Source organism: Cydia splendana, chromosome 27 (genome assembly GCF_910591565.1).
Source record: "Cydia splendana chromosome 27, ilCydSple1.2, whole genome shotgun sequence".
NCBI classification, from domain to species: Eukaryota; Metazoa; Arthropoda; class Insecta; order Lepidoptera; family Tortricidae; genus Cydia; species Cydia splendana.
This window is the reverse complement of record NC_085986.1, coordinates 4,632,039-4,651,947: the sequence shown is the minus strand read 5'-3', so window position 1 is coordinate 4,651,947 and position 19,909 is coordinate 4,632,039. Positions and strand designations below refer to the sequence as shown.

Sequence of the window (19,909 nt, the reverse complement as noted above, 5' to 3'; positions counted from 1 at the left end):
ATAGAAAATGACATATCGGACGCCTCTGCCCGGGCACGGCCCGGTCTAGCGTGAGTCATCCTTTACCAGGAGCATGGAGCTTCAACAGGATGCTACCAAAACTGACGGGATAATTTTCATACATTATGGCGTTTCCTATCAATAATTATCGTCATCTTTGCTCGGCAGGGCCGTCTACAACTATATTGGGGCCCTTGGGCACATAAGAATTTAGGGGCCCTTTTGGAAAGTAAAGAAAACGAATTAAACTAACATTTTACTACTATGATCTTCTATTTATTATGGGTAATCAAATATGCTGGTATACTACATTTCAAATACCAAGGCCCGATTGCACTTGAAATTTAACAATGTCCTGAATGTCCTTCGGGACCCCCTGAGGATGGGGGCCCTGGGCACGGGCCCCGTGTGCCCTTATGGTGAAGACGGTACTGTTGCTCGGCCCTAAGGGATGTTATAGTATGGATCTTCTCAAATGATTTTTACGCCTAAGACCCTAATCTGATAAACAAAAGCTTTTGTTTCTTTTATGACGAGCGCAAGCCTCCAACTTTGGCGCGTGGCAAAGCAACAATGCCGTTCAAAAAGCAACTGTATCGCGATAGTACTAAAGTTCAAATACAAGCGCTGTGTATTCTCTCGCCTTCATTAGGGTGGTTAGGGTACTAACATGTTATCGCGAATGAGCTGTTACATAGATTTGAACTTTAATACTATCACGATACAGTTGCTTTTTAACCGGCATTGTTGCTTTGCCACGCGCCAAAGTTGGAAGCTTGGGTTCGTCATAAACGAAAAAATGGCTTTTGTTTAACAGATTAGGGTCTTAGGCGTAAAAATCAATTGAGAAAATTCATACACACAGGAAAATTTAAACAAACCAGATATGATATTTAAAAATATTTTAATGGCATATATTTTAAAGCATATTTACAAAATTACAATTACCTAAGTAATTATTAACATAAATATCACGCGTAAATTCACTGGCACATTTTACAATATTTTTACAACAATATACAATAAATAATTATATTTGGTATCGAAAAATGCTTACAAAAATACGATTATGTTTTTACAATACATTGTGTCCAAAGAGGATATTGGAAAACAATTTTGAAAAGGACCCCGCAGCAAACATAAGGAAAACGTGGATTCAGTAAAATCTCACAAAATTTTAAGTATGATGTAGATTGAAGTCTCCGGTTTTTTTATAAGGGTACAAATCTCTCAGAAGTATACTTTCAGAAATAATCAGGTTTATATTTTTATATTTCTATGAGGTGTTTCCTAAAATCGTTGAAATACAGCAATGACATACTGACAGTTACTGACGTTATGAAGTCATACAGGTCATACTATAATGCTTACCAATTTAATGTATCGATTTTAGGAAAGATCTCATAGAATTAGAAAAATATAAGCTTGATTATTTCTGACAATACACTTATGAGATATTTGTGTCCTAATAAAAAAAATATCAGGAGATTTAAATCTAGATCATACTAAAATTTTGAGAGATTAGACTGAAACCACTTTTTCCCTATGATTGCTGTGGGGTCCTTTACTTTATCAATTGTTTCCTAAATCCACGTAGTCACTATCTGTTTGAGAAAGTTAGCTCACATTTTTCTACTTGGCTCAAAACTTTACCTATTCTCTCGTGTAAAATCTTAGCATTCTTCTCTGGTAAAGGCGGTAGAATATCTCTTATAACAGCACTATTTTTCTTATGGAACATATCACTTAATTTAATCCCTATCGCTTTCATTTCGTACAACCTCCTCAAAGCATCTATCGTGGTCCTCCTAAATACACACAAATTGTCCAACATTAAACTATGGTACACATTATATTTCTTTAAAAGCCTATAACCATGTAATAGTCCTGATTCATTGTCTAAGAATAAAAGCAGCCCACTGTCCATTTTTCTGGCCAAATTGTGAGCTGGACCGTCCATAATATTTATATTCCATTGGTAATTAAAAAGATTATTAACAATCCTGTCTAAATTAGCTGTTAGGTAATCGAAAATTATGAGATCAGACCATTGAGCTAGCTCTACAAATGTATCTATAGTTTTCTTATTTAATTTCACATCGATATGATCAAAATTGTCAGTTTTTTTCACTTTCACAGTTTTCGTCTTTAGTTTTTCTATTAGAATTTCCTTTGGAGCTTCGTTTTCTTTCAAAGACATTTTCAGTACATCATGTTTATTCAAATGTCTGTTGGCCGGTTTGAAAATGTCTGGTATCGTTGCGGATTCCAAGCTTGGTATATATTGAGTTAAAACAACAGCTCTGTTACTATTCCACTGCGCTGTTGCTATCTCATTCGCCACGTTAGCCCAAAGTTTATCTTTCAAATCGACGATTTTCAATACCGAAGGCGCTAAATTGGTTAAATTCATTAACTTTGCTACGTAGAAACTGAAGATTTCGCCTTGAATTTGATCCGTGTTTTGCCTGTATCTGACGCAGGCTTGAGATCCATCTTTGAAGATGACTAGTCGATTCTGCATACGACCACACCCAGGCTTCATCTGTACCACTTCACTTTCACCGACGTATTCTTCCCACAATTCTCCACTATTCTCTCCATATCCTTGTGGCATTGAATCTTCAACTTCAGGCCCCCAATACACGTTATTATACAACACAGTTTGGTCACTAGGAACATAAGGCTTGGTACTATTAATAATATGTGCTATCACATGTCTATGATGAGATTTGTTGTCTTTCAGTATTTCTTTCATATCTTCTGTTAAGCTTTTAGGGTAAACATCTTTATTATACTTATGACCAGCAGTTACAGTGTCATATTTGTTTTCATCAACTTTTACTTCAAAATCAGTCTTAGTTTCATGTTTAAATGAATTTAGTGTTCTTAAGTCTTTACTGCTGTTTATAGTAACTCTTCTAGTTATGTTTTGGGAAGTTTTCATCAGGACTATCCCTATTGTTAATCCTAGAATAAAACTAAGACACACACTGAGGAAACATAGATTGTAACATCTATATTCTTTCTTCATTCTTCTCGTCAATTCTTCTTTATATCCGAAATTGTTATATTGTATACTATTCTTCATTGTGATGATTTTGAAATCTGTCTTTTGTCTTGCGTTAGTTCTGATTTCTTGTAAGGTTGGCAGTCTATGTGCCATTTTATCGTCGCAGATTGCTTTTGCTTCGTCTTCATATGTTGCTCCCATGGTTTTGAGTTCTACACCGTTTTCAGCATTATGATCTGTAACAAAAGAAATGAATGTTAAGAAAATGTCACATTTATTGCTTTTATATTGAGGGCTTTGATAACGGTTTTCTTATATAATAGTCCCGCGGCACACAAACTTCCTCAAGGTTTTGCGTACGATGGGTCTCGTATTAACTTTTTAGACTGTAATTTATTTATTTATTCAATAAATTATAAAAAAGTGATACTTAAAAAAACATATAATATACTTAATTGACATTAATAAACAATCAATTTTTCGGTTGAAATCCCGAATAAGCAATGACTGTGGCTACATTGATATATGAATTTTAAAATTACATTAGACATTGAATGACAAATACTTCTGATGCTAGAGGAGAAAGGGCTTTAAAGGCATTAAAAACTAAGACAGATAAACTGTTTTTCTACTAGAGGCATAAGGTATAAAAGGTATTCATTTTGATAGCCGTAGCATAATTGATATAATAGGTCCGATTAAGAAAATTAGTCATCGTTCTGCGTGGTTCTGCGTAAACATTTATAATCAGTATATATAAGTTACTCTATGATTTAAAAAGCCTGATTGGATTTTTAATATACGTCAAATATGAGGTGTAGATACGATATGGATCGGATATGTCAGTATCAAAAGTGACGTTTCTTCAAACAAAAACGTCACAACCCAAACGGCCTACACCCAAACATGTATAGATGGTCAAGCAAATCTTGTCAGTAGAAAAAGGCGCGAAATTCAAATTTTCTATGAGAAATTATCCCTTTGCGCCTACATTTTTCAAATTTGCCGCCTTTTTCTACTGACAAGATCTGCTTGACCAAGTATAGCATCAAACTTTAAAAAAACTTTGATAAAATTGTCTATTATGTCATGTTACACTAATGAGGTGGTAAATACCCCTCAGACCGCAACCGCACGTTTCCTACACACAAAAACAATAATTACATAGTGCGGCTACAACCCCCACTTATTCTATTATTCAGTTAGTCAATTATGCTGTAAACGCCCACCGCTCGTGCTATTATCTTTAAGAAAAAACTGACGCGAGCCGAGTTAATGTTTTTTGTTTTGAGTTGGACTGAGCACTATTGAATGAACATTTTTTGTTGATTTTTTGCTCGATTTCGATTGCATTTGGAGGATAGAAGAGTTCACTGTATCCGTGTAATTTGTATGTACAAACTCTTTATTGTACAAAACACAAAACACAAATTTATGGCACAGGATAGGCAGTACAAAGGCAAACTTATCCCTTTAAGGGATTTCTTCCAGTTAACCTTTGAGTAGATGATCATTGATGAAGAACGGCAGACGAATATAGCACTGAGTACAATAGACTAGCTAGAGGAAAGTCAATAAAATTATAAAAGAGGGCCAAGAGGGAGGGGAGGGAAATTTCACCGTATGTCCTAAAGATATACTTCTCTGAGTTAGGCCACTTGTATTGTAAGGTTCGCTTACGTAAGTAGGGACAAAGCTATTTGTTAAAATGAGATACCTAATGATATTCATCTTTCATTCTGTAGTATAGCTGTGTCCCTACTTCCGTAAGTAAAACTTACAAGTGTATCTTAGGCCTTACAAAAACGGAATTGGGAAAGTGAATGGAAAATTTGATACGTTTTTTCGGGATATTAAGTTATGATTCTAAACAGAATGAGGAACTTTTCAAACCAGCCAAACTTTATCCAAATGTAACGATAAAAAAACCAAACAATAAAAAAATGGTCCTCTTAAAGAGATATTCTGGTTGTATTAAAAAATCTTTAACTTTATCTAGTGTCATTTTTTAACTTTACTTTACTAAAGTATGTTTAACGTTATCAAGTAATGATTACTGTACGGCATTAAATCCACATTATGTCATAGTGTGTAATTTGTCAAAAAAAAACATATAACTTGAATAAAAATATATCATAAAATTCAATAAAAAATCCACCCTACAGGCAGACTGCATTCTTTACGACAATAACCGTGTACAAAACTCTGTCGTGCCCATATTTCATTGTATTACAAAAACAACCACAAAAAACAAACTAATAAACCCAAAAAAACAAGTAGGAGAACAAAAAAGCCGTGTAATTATATAGTGCGGTCACAACCCCCGTATTATCCACTTATTCAGTTAGTTATATTTCAATTACGTTGATTGTCTCACGCCCACGCTCGTGCTGTTATTACCACCTTTTTTATGGCCAAGTGCGAGTTGATTTATGATAGAGTTGATAGACTATTTTTGTTATTACCTGCCGTACCTGATTGTACAGAGAAGATAAATTTTTACAATATGCGCAAATTGTACATGAGGTGAACATAAAAACAATGTTTCTTAGAAAATGGCTAGAGTTAGACCAAGACAAGTCTGCAACGATTTAGATAGCACACGCAGTGCATTTTAAACGTCAAACTTCTATGAAATTCATGATCACAGAGTTCCTATGGCCACCTCGTGTCTCCATCATCAGATCAGCTCGATGGTACCTACCTTAATATTGCATTGTCACCCGACTTACATATGCATGCAAATTGGTAAATGGGTCAAATTTAACTTGCAAGATTTGACCCGTACAAGCATAGATAGTTACATAAATACATTGAAAGTTAAATAAAAGCTTGAAACTCTAGGTCCATGGGGTCCCAGTGCGCCCAAGTTGCTCGTAGAAATCGCGAAGCGTCTGGTTGACGTAACTGGTGACCGAAGAGCTGGGCGGCTTCCTCGCACAATGTATCAGCATTGCGATACCAGCGAGGAAATGCCGCCAGCATCCTTCGTACAATGCCTCAAGGATCTATTCTAGATTTAAGCTAGTTATAATTTCGTTTCAGATTAGTTTCAGTAGTACCACTGTATATACTTATATCTTGTATGTAAATGAATGATTGTAAAAAAAAGCTTGTAAAATAAAAACAAATCGACCTAATCAATGACCGCTCTATATAAATCCGTCTAAGGTTAACGAGTGCGCCGAGGCAAAACCATACAAGTCTTTTTTCAAACATTTTTTATTACCTCGCCCGAACACAACAAAACAACAACCATTATGTCCAAACAACTTTAGACCCTACCTTAAACAGATTAGGTTGATATTTGCTTGAATTTTAATAGTGATTTAGTACATTTTAGTTTGTAATTTGTGGCTTGTAAGAATTTTGTTAAACACATTTTGCTACGGATCGTTGGTTTTTAGGGTTCCGTACCCAAAGGGTAAAAACCGGACCCTATTACTAAGACTCCGCTGTCTGTCTGTCCATCTGTCTGTAACCAGGCTGTATCTCATGAACCCTGATAGCTAGGCAGTTGAAATATTCACAGATGATGTATTTCTGTTGCCGCTATAACAACAAATACTAACAGAATAAAATAAATATTTAAGTGGGGCTCCCATACAGCAAACGTGATTTTTTGCCGTTTTTTGCGTAATGGTACGGAACCCTTCGTGCGCGAGTCCGACTCGCACTTGTCCGGTTTTTTTGTGAGCTTGTGTTTGTCAAATACTGGTTATTTCTCAATCGGGTCTTACAAATGTAATTTTGGAAAAGGGTTAGGTTAACTTAAGGGATTCCCTAATGTTATAATGTCGTAAAATGTATCGCAACATAGTTTGAAAATGTTTTTACCAAGCTTTTATTAGGTCGACCTGTATGTAACTAACTATGTAATGGAATCTAAGGTAACTAATTTAACCATCTTCCAAGGATCGTAGCGTCATGAAAATTGGCAGCTGTATGTAGTTCTGATGACAATACAATAATATGGTACTGTCGAACTGATCTGATGATGGAGACAGGAGGTGGCCATAGGAACTCCGTGATGAAACAACGCAACCTAATTGTGTTAGGGGTTTTTAGAATTGTCTCGATGAGTATTAGTTGTCTGTCGTAAGAAAAGTACAGTCTGCGATAAAAAGCTTGTACCAAAAATGAAATTTTTGCCAAAAACTTATTACATAAGACTTTACTATATTTTCTTTGATATTTTTCGCTGTTTGACCATTAGGACTAAAAGATACCAAAAGTCGTTAACATATGAATTTTTTGACAACGATTTCTTACGCTTTTTTTTTATCAGATCTGCATAAAATAATAATCCCGAATCGTGGCAGATAAAACATAGCCAGTTAAACAAAAAACCCTCTGCTGTATGATCCATATTGCGACTATTTTTTTTTAATTTCTGAAATCTAAAATCCTTAATTTTTCAAACATACAGTGTGGTCAAAATATTGTGTGTCCCAAAAAAAAAATGTAGTTTGATTTATGTATTTTGATTGATTTTTTTATTTATTTAATTATGATAGATGTAGGGTACCATTTCCAGAATTACAACGAAAAATCTCAAAAATGACGACCAAATTTTTTCCACTAAAATGATCGCAAAAAAAAGGCCAGTTACACGTTCAATCAAATGGAAACGTATCAATTCACGGCTCCCGTAATAACATTACTAGACGCGACGAATCGGCCGCGGCCAAACCTATAACTACAAAAAACGTAAAAATCAGATTCGATAGGTGTGATTTGATTGTTACCCCAGAATGTTAACTAGACGCTTAATGCAGCATTGAGGCCTCCTGAGGAGAGAGAAATGGGCGATTTTATGAAAATATACGATACTTTTTGTAGATGGGCAAAACAATTATGTCATGTCATGGGTTGGAACACTTGGAAATGATAGTAAAAAAAACAAATGACATTTCATTTGGGTACATTAACCAAAAAAATTAAAATATATAAATAATTTGCTATTTATAAACAATCAAAAGCTAGAAATATACCTACATAATTATGTATATTTATACGGATATATATCCGTCGGATCTGTATTACAGATGATGAGATCTGCCAGCCATACGTTGACAAAATTGTCAGAGACAATACAAGACAGATTTGACAGAATCTCTGTACCTACCTATATCAAAGAGTAGTATTAGTATATTGTTAACCTTGGGTAAATATCATAAAATATATCATTTATTCAGTAATAATAACTCACTTAAAGAAAAGTTGAGAATAAAAATATAAAACCACGAATTGGTCCCTGCGTGGTGGTGACTAGGGCTTCCAAATACCGGACTTCTTTCAATACCGGTATTAATACCGAAACTGTCTTCATCAATACCGGGATCCCGGGATCCCGGTATTGACTATGAATCACCTACATTTTTTGAGTTTTATTAAAAAAACGCTTACTGTTACACCAGATATGTATGTCCTTAGCTTAGGATATTAAACAATAATCGCCATCTGCAATAATTATCATTTCACCCCCAGGTTGACAATCATTTTATCCGCCTTGTTGACTTCACCAGTCACATTTTTAGTTCAACATAATAAACCAGCCAATATATATTCAACTTTGCCACCAAAAATTCGTTTGTCATACTACAATTCATTTCTTTCTACTTTTTGATATAATTTTAAGAACTAATTATATTAATATCATATCCTGTGGGCTCAGCACGGTTCCATTTTTATCGTCTATCACTATGCGCGTCCCTTTCGCACTTACATACTTGTTAGAACGTGACAGGCATGGTGACAAGGGATAAAAACGCGACCATGCTACGCCGCCTGAACATCAGAATTTATCACCAAATACTTATCTAACGCATATGCACAGATCTTGTTTCAATTAAAATGATCTTCTTTAATTAAATGGGCAAGTAATCTTCTTGATACAGCCGAATTTGATCAGTTTAATGGATTTTAAACGTTATAATCGGCACATTTTCCTTGTTTTTGAAAATACCGGGATCCCGGTATTGCATTAAAAAATACCGGTGTTTAAAAATGCGTTTAAACAGACGGGATCCCGGTATTTCGGGATCCCGGGATCCCGGTATTGGAAGCCCTAGTGGTGACCTATTGGCGCGCACTTAGAACACTCGGGCACTGTAAGCGTATCAAATAAAATAAGCGCCTAACAAAGCGAAGTCTATTAACCACGAGCTCGTCTATGTATGGGTCGTGAAATAATAAAAGGCTTATTTATTTATTTGAATATAAAACCACGAAACGTTCCCAATGTGGCCTATTGGCGCACACTTAGAACACTCGGGCACTGTAAGGATGTTGAGACATATTCCTTCGGAGCGTATCAAATAAGCGCCTAACAAAGCGAGGTCTATTAACCACGAGCTCGCCTATGTATGGGTCGTGAAATCGGAAAGATCCGATTTCGCGATACGACAATCTCGGAGCACATCTGATAACGGAACTTTGTGTTGCTAGTTTACTGGGTTTTGCCATCGCACTCTGTCTACCTATTTTATAATAAAAATCATTTTTTGATACAAACTTAGGAATAGTAGAACCAACACTATCAAACTTCCCACAGGTAGGTACTTACAGTAAAAATAAGTGAACACTTTAATGGTACCAATGAAATCTTTCATTGATATCCGCTCAATAGTTTAGACAGCAGAATAAGAAACATTTTGATTTAGACTTTAGGAAAATTTGGGGTTATACTGTCAACTACTTCAACATTGCCTGGCTTTAAAAACAGTGGTAGGTACTCTAGAGTTAGACCAAGAAAAATCTGCAATGATTTTGATAGCACACGCAGTGTAAGTGTTATTTGTACGTCATAATTTCATAGACGTTAGACGTTAAAAATAACATTAAGTAATTATTAGGAACTAAATATAGATAGCGATTTGGTAAGAGTTAGACCAAGAAAAGTCTGCAACGATTTTGATAGCAATCTCAACTGGCTTAAGGAGCCATTTGAGGCTAGATTTTGTTTACTTTTATTTAAATACCTAAAGATACAGGTTATAAACATACATAATGGCTTAAAAACTGGTATTCCAAATTCGCCCCTGAATTTCAATTTCAATTTTACGGTATGGTGTCGTCTCACATCCGGCATATAATTATAGAATTATTTGAATCAAGATAGCATTGTCCATATCACCGAAACCTAAAATCCCTTTAAATATAATATCTGTGGCCATAACTTAATAAAGGCCCACTCGCCATTGTCCCACCCACGCGTGGGCGCTGGGCCGATATATTACGGCTGTTCCCTATTGGTTTGGGCTTTTTGTCTATTTTCGTAATATTTCGACATACACAAAAGATGTAATAAAGATAATAGATGATAGATTTTAAACGCTTTTCTTATTTTTGTTCATATAGGTACTAAAAAACCGGCCAAGTGCGAGTCGGACTCGCGCACGAAGGGTTCCGTACCATTACGCAAAAAACGGTAATCAAAATACGTTTGTTGTATAGGAACTTAAACATGTATTTTATTTTTAGGGTTCCGTACCCAAAGGGTAAAACGGGACCCTATTACTAAGACTTCGCTGTCCGTCCGTCCGTCCGTCCGTCCGTCCGTCCGTCTGTCACCAGGCTGTATCTCACGAACCGTGATAGCTAGACAGTTGAAATTTTCACAGATGATGTATTTCTGTTGCCGCTATAACAACAAATACTAAAAACAGAATAAAATAAAGATTTAAATGGGGCTCCCATACAACAAACGTGATTTTTGACCAAAGTTAAGCAACGTCGGGAGTGGTCAGTATTTGGATGGGTGACCGTTTTTTTTTTTTTGCTTTTTTTGTTTTTTTTTTTTGCATTATGGTACGGAACCCTTCGTGCGCGAGTCCGACTCGCACTTGCCCGGTTTTTAGTATTTGTTGTTATAGCGGCAACAGAAATACATCATCTGTGCAAATTTCAACTGTCTGGCTATCACGGTTCATGAGTTACAGCCCGGTGACAGACAGGCATACAGACGGATAGATGGACAGACAGACTGACGGACAGCGGAGTCTTAGTAATAGGGTCCCGTTTTTAGCCTTTGGGTACGGAACCCTAAAAAGAAGAATTCCAAATCACCCAAAGACAATAATGACCCAAAATTGTATATCGATCCGGAGAGGACATTTTAGGACATGTTCAGACGGGTTCAGCTAGTGCACATATGCTTACGAAAATACATGGACGAATGACATACTGCCGTTTTCGAACTTCAAGATATTCACAAGAGAGGACACGTAGGTACTAGATCCACTCTAGATACTTTATAGTTTAGATATCAACTAGTTCTCTTTTGCAGCGCAATTCGGGCACCCAATGACACTTTTACGTTAGATAGAGTAAGATATCTATTAAATGTGAATTGGATCTCTAAGTCATATCCTGTGGAAATCGTTCAAGAGTAGGTATCTCCAGAATCGCGCAAATGTCAAATTTGACAGGTTAGATCTTAAACATATCGTTATCATATCTTGGTGATGTCTAAAAGATATCTAATTGATGTCTAGATGTCTATTTCAAAATCCGAATAGGGTCCATAGCTAATCCCACTAACCCGGGGTTAACCGGTTAAACCTGACGTTACCATGTTTACCACTACAATTTGACACTGGGTTAACGGTTTAACCACTTTTACGTTTACGTAGACAACCAACATTTACGTAGGTAAATAACCGATTTCCTACAACATATATTACTCGTAACTTCACATAAATATTGCCAGCTAACCGATACCTAGTTAGCCACAATCGGTTCGAGTCGATTCGAGTCGAGCAAAATCAACAAAAGATCGAATCAAGAATATCCGAGTCATCGTGACGCGGGCCCCTAATTCAGCTTGATTAATGATAAAATCGTTGGGCATAGAGTAGGATGTAGATAACACCTGCTGTCGGTTACCTTTTTAACCCTTTAATACACACTTAGGGTCACTTGTATTGCACTATTCACAAAAAAAACGTTTTATTTTTTATCAATGCATTACCAAAATAACGTTTTTTGCGTGATTTCTGTATAAAACAAAGTTTTACTATCAATTTAGCGCAAATAAACATTTGAAAGTAGACAGATGCGCACATATTTATGTAGTAATATAATAGTGTGTAATTACTTATACAACTCAATTGTTTTTTGTATGGAAAACAAACCACCTTCACCGGTTAAACGGAGTTACCATGGTTACCAGTACAATTTGACATTAGGTTATTAGGTTTAACCGCTTAACCCCGGGTTAATGGGACGGTGCAAGTGGGCCTTATTATACACAGTTAGGGCCACTTGCGCCATTCGACTAAGCCGGGGTTAACCGGTTCAACCTGGAGTTACCGTGGTTACCAGTACAATTTGAGGCTAGGTTAACGGTTTAACCGGTTAACCCCGGGTTAGTGGGAAGGAACAATAGGGCCACATTCATTGCACCATTCACTAATCCGGGGTTAACCGGTTAAACCTGGAGTTACCATGGTTACCAGTACAATTTGACACTGGGTTAACGGTTTAACCGGTTAACCCCGGGTTAGTGTGATGTTGCAAGTGGCGATTAGATATTTGTACAGCAATAACTATTCAAATTTAAATTTTAAAAAATTCCCCACGGTACGCTATATGCCAAATAAATCAGTTTTATGCTAAAAATGCCTTACATAATTTTGGAAATTAACTGATACTCTTCAAACTGCTGGTTCGATTTCCATCAAACATAGCTAAGAACTACCGCAAGGAATCTCTCTTTCACGTAAAAGAAACCGCATCGAAATTGGTCCATCCGTTGGAGAGCTACGATGCCAGACATTGGCGTCAAAGATAACACCCCCCTTTTTGCGCCGGGGGTTAAAAATGACCACCCATAACCCATAACATCATCATTTTGTATTTTTTTCTTGTGCGAGTTTTTAGGACTTTAAGGAAACCATAGAGCTTGAATAGTATATTTTTTATTCTAACCGTTAAAGGGTTAAGTTCACTACAGCTTTATTCTATAGACTAGCTTCTACCCGTGACTTCGTCTACGTGTAATGATCAATTCCACCAGTCAATAAGACGAAAAAACTCAAAATTCGCATAAAATTACTGTGCTATTTTTTTATAGATAAAACGCAACTTCTCATCAGTTTTTGAAGAATAAAGAGAGCCTTTGCGAGATGGTGTAGTGAAAAATAAATTCCTATAAAAAATGTGCCTCGATTAATAATTGGTTCAAATTTTATTTATTTATTCATTTTATTTTATTTGTTTGGAAAACTTACAGCTAGGGTAATAAGTTAGCCAATTACAAGTTTTCACAGGTAAAAACTGCCCAAATAGATTAAGAAATGAATGCCCAGTAGCTCTAATAGGTACTGTACCTATTTTAACGTCTACGACCAATAAGATGCTCTATGTCCATATTGTTATTCTAACAATAGCACCGCGCCAGCGCTCTTAACTGTACGTATTCATAATAAACCTATAAGAGGCAGTCAAAAAAGTAAACACTCAACGATCCAACCTAAATATGACGATACATTTTGGCCCACTAGAACCATCCCACTAACCCGGGGTTAAGCGGTTAAACCGTTAACCCAGTATGTGCCGTCAATCTAGTGTTGTACTGGTATCCATGGTAACTCCAGGTTTAACCGGTTAACCCCGGGGTCCCCGGGCTAGTGGAATGGTGCAAGTGGTGATTAGAGTCACACTACACTACGCTAAGTTTTCATGCCAAGGGCATTCTGTGTCAAGTATGGAGCTTATAGGGTTATGTATGAATTCATACTGCCAAGTTTGTGCAAAGTTAGAGTGGCCGGAGTTTAATCAAAACTAAACTAATATTAAAACCAATTTGAAAACCGGTCTATTAAATATTAAAATTAGGGAACATCTTATCTTACACAAATCAACCTAGCCCCAAACTAAGCAAAGCTTGTACTATGGGTGCTAGGCGACGATATACATACTTGTATAGATAAATACATACTTATATACATAGATTACACCCATGACTCAGGAACAAATATCTGTGTTATCACACAAATAAATGGGGCTTACTGGGATTCGAACCCAGGACCATCGGCTTCGCAGGCAGAGTCACTACGTCACTACTCACTACCCACTAGGCCAGACCGGTCGTCAAAAACAAATCACAAATTAGTTAGGTATTTTTCACATGGGCCAATTAAATAGCCGAGATGACAATTCGCTATCACGTATAGATGTAGTGCATAATTGTTTTTCATCGTATTTTCTCGGAAACGTTCGTATTTGTCATGTTAATTCAGTCAACCTCAGTAGTTTTTGTGGCGAGACTGACTGAAATAGCAAGACACGTTCGTACGTTTCCGTGAAAATACGATGGAAAATGCACTACATTTGTAGGTTTGCTAGAGTTAGACCAAAAAAACGCTACAGAGATTTTGATAGCCCACGCAGTGCAAGTGTTATTTTAAACATCAAACTTCTATGAAATTATGACGTATAAATAACACTTGGTTTCGCTGTCTGTGACTCAAAGTCGCTGCAGACTTTTCTTGATCTAACTCTACTGTTGAGATATTTTTTATTTAATTTGCCGAATACTGCAATATTAAAACCGGCCATGAATCATATAACACATTATGGCACAGAATAAAAAAAACTTAAAATCAATCGATCATATTGGACAGATTTACTTAAATCACAAAACACACTATAACGCGTCCTAAATCCATTCAATTAGAGTTCATTTTCGCTTACTTTAAAACAATTTTTACTTTGTTCATTACATTCAAAAGGCTTCACTAAAAATAAACAATTATCAACTTTATTCCCTAATAATAAAGCCCATTTTGCAAAGCAGCACGAATATTTAAATACTAAGCTTTTATTTCAGTCATCTAAGCTCTTAAGACACTGAATTTAAAGTTGATTTTCTCGCGACCAAACTTTTTAGAGGTTGGTAGAAGTTTGACAGGTTGCCGTGACAGGTTGTAAGACCACATTAATGACAGTGCCTGTCAAAATTGCGCAGATATCGCTACTGAAGATTAGCCGGTAAGATAAGGGCTTAATACTGGTCATGTTGCTTTTATAGGATGAATACTTTCAATATCATCCTGAGTCCCTGGGGCCTTTATAAAGGATTTAATCCAAATCGAATTTTGAATTAAAATGGAATACAAGAAGGTTTAAATTTCAAAACTACAATAATGACAAGCGGGACTTAGGAGGTTAAATAATCCTACATTAGTGTGAGGCAACGGCCGTTAGTATGACAAAATGTAGTTCCTGCACAGAACCCCTAGTGTTTTCATACGATAGCGTGGCGTGCGTTCGCGTTTGCGTTTTATGTCATCAAAATGACAGTTAACGCAAACGCGTACCGTAAAACGGGGTGAGTAGGTTTCGCGGGGAGAGGTGGGTTATGAATGGGGAGAGAAGGTTTGAGAGGGGGGTGAGAAGGGATTTTAAGGCTACTGCTACGAAAATAATGTATTCCAATTTAAAATGGAGCTATATACGCATAATTAAAAAAAATAGATCCAACAATCTTCCAAAATCACCTTTGTATGAAAACCCCTCTCACCCCAAATACGAGGCACTACGGGGTGAGGTGGGTTTTCCTCTTTATCGTCAAAGTTATGAAATGGAACTACCCAAAATAAAATAAAAACTAAAATACAAACGTCCGGAACACTTATTATATACACCATTCAGTTTTCATATGTAAAAATAAAATGTTATCGAGGTTTGAATTTCAGTTTTGACCCTACTCACCCCATTTTACGGCACGTCACGTCTCGCTATCGAATGAAACTTACACTATACGATCTACACTGTAAAAGATTGCCTGTCAAACAGAAAAGTTGGATGAAAATCGGAATGACGTCCAACGAGTCATTGAGAGTATTGAAAATTTGAAATCTGAAATTGAAATAATGATTGAGTAAATTATTTGCTGTTGTACAGTCAACGTCAAAGATATGTTTACACTTTTTGCCTTATTACAAAGGGGTGAGGTGCAAAAGTGTAAACATATCTTTGACGTCGACTGTACATATACTCCAAGATATAACCTAACCACCCACCGTATCTTCTGAATATAGCTTTCCGTATTTTCCAGTCCGCTAGAGTTACGTTTTGGTGCATTCAAGCGGCCGTTAGCGGTCGCTATGAAAAAGCAAAAGCGGTCACGTTTTTTTATTTGTTGTCTGCCTTTTTCGCACTCATAAAATGTTCATAAACGTTATGGTATAGTTTCCCTCTTGCACATTTAAATTATTTTTAAATCTATGCTTCAGGCAAGCGACAGAATATAGAATGTCACCGTAAACGTCATTTATTATGATTTTATGACGGCACTTCCACATTTGCCATTGTAGTTTAAACGAACACTAAAAATGTTTTTATAGTAAGCCAAAATAGCAAAACTACTTTAAGAGAGAAACTATAATATATTACGTTCCAAATCTACCATTGGCAGTAAATTTAGTTCAAGTTACATAAGTAGGTATTAGGTACGTAAAAAGCAAAGTTATTCTCTTTAGGATAAGATTCAAATTATATTGGCAAGTACCTATAAAGAACATAGTCGATTTCGCTTGATTCGGCATATATAGCCATTTACATATTTATCTCTAAAAACATGTTAAAATAACCATAAGGTGACAGATATACAGTTAGAGTGAGTATACATTCAGATTACAGTTGCGTTTATGACACTTTCATTTTTAATGTTATAGTTTTGATTTAAGGTGTTAAGGAAGATTCTGGGACCCGATTCGAGAGACGATGGCAGTTGGAAGATCCGAAGGAATGCCGAAATAGAACATCTGATAGCCGAGCGGAATATAATAGGTGAGATCAAAGGGCATCGTCTCCGCTGGCTTGGCCATCTCGAAAGGATGGGTGAAGATCGGGCAGCCAAAAGGGCCTACTTGGGTCGAACAATTGGACGCCGTCCTGTTGGTCGTCCTAAATACCGTTGGGCAGATAGAGTGGAGGCAGATCTCCGTGAGCTCGGCGTCGGCGAAAGCTGGCGTGATACCGCTCTGGACCGATCAAAGTGGCGTGCTCTTGTGTTGAAGGTCAGGACTCATTTTGGGTCATCGCGCCAACCAAGTTAGTAAGTAAGTTTTGATTTAGGCAGTGAGAAAAGTAATAAAAACTCGTTGTGCAATATGTTTTTCTATTTATCGACTTTAATCTCTCGCTCTTCCTAGCTATCTATCCCGCTTAACTTTCTCCACTTCGCCCTGTCCACGACATCGTCCTCGGATAACTTGCACTCACTCGCGTCCTTTCCCAAGTAGCATGGAAGTGTCGGCAACATCAATATAGCAGCCAATTAAGAACTTAGAGTGATTTAAGGGACGTATAAGAGTGTCAGAAAAGATTTAAGCTGTATAAAAGGTACTTTACAGACATTATACAGCTCAAGCTGTATAAAATCATTATAAAGGATTCTGCGGAAGCATGGGGTGCTTTATCAGAATATAAAAAATCTACTATAAAACTAAAAGTGTTGTGAGAGACTACAAGCTAATTCTATCGTAAAAGCTGTATACAGGCTGTATTGTAGTAACACTTGGCACTTTTAGCTGTACAAAAGTATCTGTCAACTCCGTTTGAAAACATTAAGTGTTGTGAAACACTACAAGCTAATTTTATCGTAAAAGCTGTATACAGGCTGTATTGTAGTATCACTTGGCACTTGTAGCTGTACAAATGTATCTGTCAACCCCGTTTTAAAGCTATTTCTTAAAGCGTAATCTTACTCTCCTATAAGAATAGTAGTTGTATAACTTCTGTCTGTAAGAGTATTATAAAACCAAATGAATAAATGGCAGCTATAGTACAGCTTTTTTCTGTATTACTGATAGAGTCGCTTATAACAATCTTTTGGCGTAATTTTACACTCGTATAAGTATAGTAGTGTAATGATTTCTGAAAATAAGTGTATTATAAAACTAAAGGAATATATGACAGTTACAGTCTTCTTCTTCCTCGCGTTATCCCGGCATTTCGCCACGGCTCATGAGAGCCTGGGGTCCGCTTGACAACTAATCCCATGATTTGACGTAGGCACTAGTTTTAGTTTTTTAGTTTTTACGAATGTTTTTAATGAATGACATTTACAGTACAGGTTTTTTATTTGTTATACGGATCTCTAAAGAGAATTATAACTTATGTACGGAGAACCGAAATACAGCCAAACGAATACAAATATTCTATTATAAAGCTGTTTTAATTACAAAAGCTGTAAAAGACACTCCATTTATTACACAGCACAGCTACTAAGATTATAATGCTCTCCAACTATCCTGTAGGCTGTTTAAAAATTGTCGCCATTTTACAATAAAAAAAGAACGTATTTGTAAATATAATTAAAGAAATACTTGCAAATATTTAGCAGACTAACGCCGTGTTATGATTACCAGCTAAAATAAATTGTTTAGCCTTAGAATTAATATTTATAAATATTTTTGATACTCTAACCTTAAAAACAAACAGTAACTTTACCGATTTTTGATATTTTCCTTTTGGTTTCTCTTTGTTATTTTGCAGGCGCGTAAATATTTTGCCAGAAAAGATACACAGGTTCACAATAAATAATAATCCGCACTTACTAATAATGTAAAATTCCATTCAAGTCCTGTATAATATTTACTTTTACTTTTACCATCCACTATAACACTTTATTGTCGCCATTACTATATTACGAATGAACAAGATTAAGACATTTTAGTTTCTGAAATGATTATTATTCTCTTGTAATTCTTTCTTATAAATCATTTAAAACTTATATTCTTATATCGTACTTATAAGAGATTATCTGTAGTGTTAAGGTTTCCTGTTACACCGAAATATAGCTGTAATGCAGCTATTATGCAGCTTATGTATTGCTTATACAGCTACTCTACAGCTCTAATAACGCCAAAGGCTGTATAATTTGGGCCCTTTTTTTACTTATAAGGGCTGTATAAGCGCTTATACAGCCTTTGTACAGCCTAACTGTACAGCTTATAGTATACAAATAAACTTTAATACAGCTTATATACAGCTTGCAATGCTACTTGGGTTATCACTACATCCTACTCGTCGACTTTAATGGTTGAATTACTTCGTATACCAAACTGTAATCGCAGATTTTTCACAATGGACTCAACTATAATGACTTCATACGAAACGCTTTAGTGAAGTGTAATGAATTCGACCAATCACGCGCTACTATTAATGAATAAAAAGTGCGTTGATATCTTTTATGCTATTATTTTATCTACTGAGTTACTTACCTAATTTTGTTTGATTATTTAGTTATATCAATGAGTGCGCGTTGTTATAATATCCGTTTAGTATTTTAAACTTGAAAGTAATTTAATTTATTTATTACATATAATAACGGCTTGAGCTCCAGTTGAAATGCGTAATAAAATTACCAGATTCCCGTGCGATACCGAAAAGTTAAACTTGAAATATGATTAAATAAGGGCTCTCGCGAAAATATAACAGTTTCGGAAATTTTGGGCGGCGGTGTTGTAAAAAAGGGCGATCCCAGAGGAGATAAGTGTGGCGCGGGCACATGGTCGGGACACAGTGGGAGATGTGACATTAAGCACTCATGTAGATGGTGGGTGGATTTCATCACCAACAATTTCACCATACAAAAAAATATTTTTTTTAAATGTTTAATTTAACACGATTCTAGCTGGGTAAAGTAATAGGGGGCTGTATATTGAGGATATTTATGGTATTTATACAATCATTTGTGGCTTATATTTGAAGTTATCGCTTTCGGAAAATAAAAACGCAAGATGGTGATGACAATCATGGTATGGTAATGACTCTTTTATAGACGGTAATGACACTGCATGTACGGTAATGACGATTTGGGAACTAATTTATATATGTATTCAAAACGTATTAAAAAAACAAAAACTTTTTTTAATTGTA

The 19,909-nt window shown here is 36.0% G+C and overlaps 1 protein-coding gene across 1 annotated transcript in view; it reads right to left on the bottom strand.

Annotated features, from left to right (window-relative positions):
* Window positions 1-1,531: 1,531 nt before the first annotated feature.
* LOC134803727 (extracellular serine/threonine protein kinase four-jointed) overlaps window positions 1,532-19,909 on the bottom strand; it is a 37,254-nt gene continuing 18,876 nt past the window's right edge. Inside the window, exon 2 of the mRNA XM_063776541.1 lies at window positions 1,532-3,249. Within this exon, the coding sequence (XP_063632611.1) occupies window positions 1,601-3,214 (1,614 nt within the window). The 5' untranslated portion in view covers window positions 3,215-3,249 and the 3' untranslated portion in view covers window positions 1,532-1,600. The remainder of the gene's footprint in view (window positions 3,250-19,909) is intronic.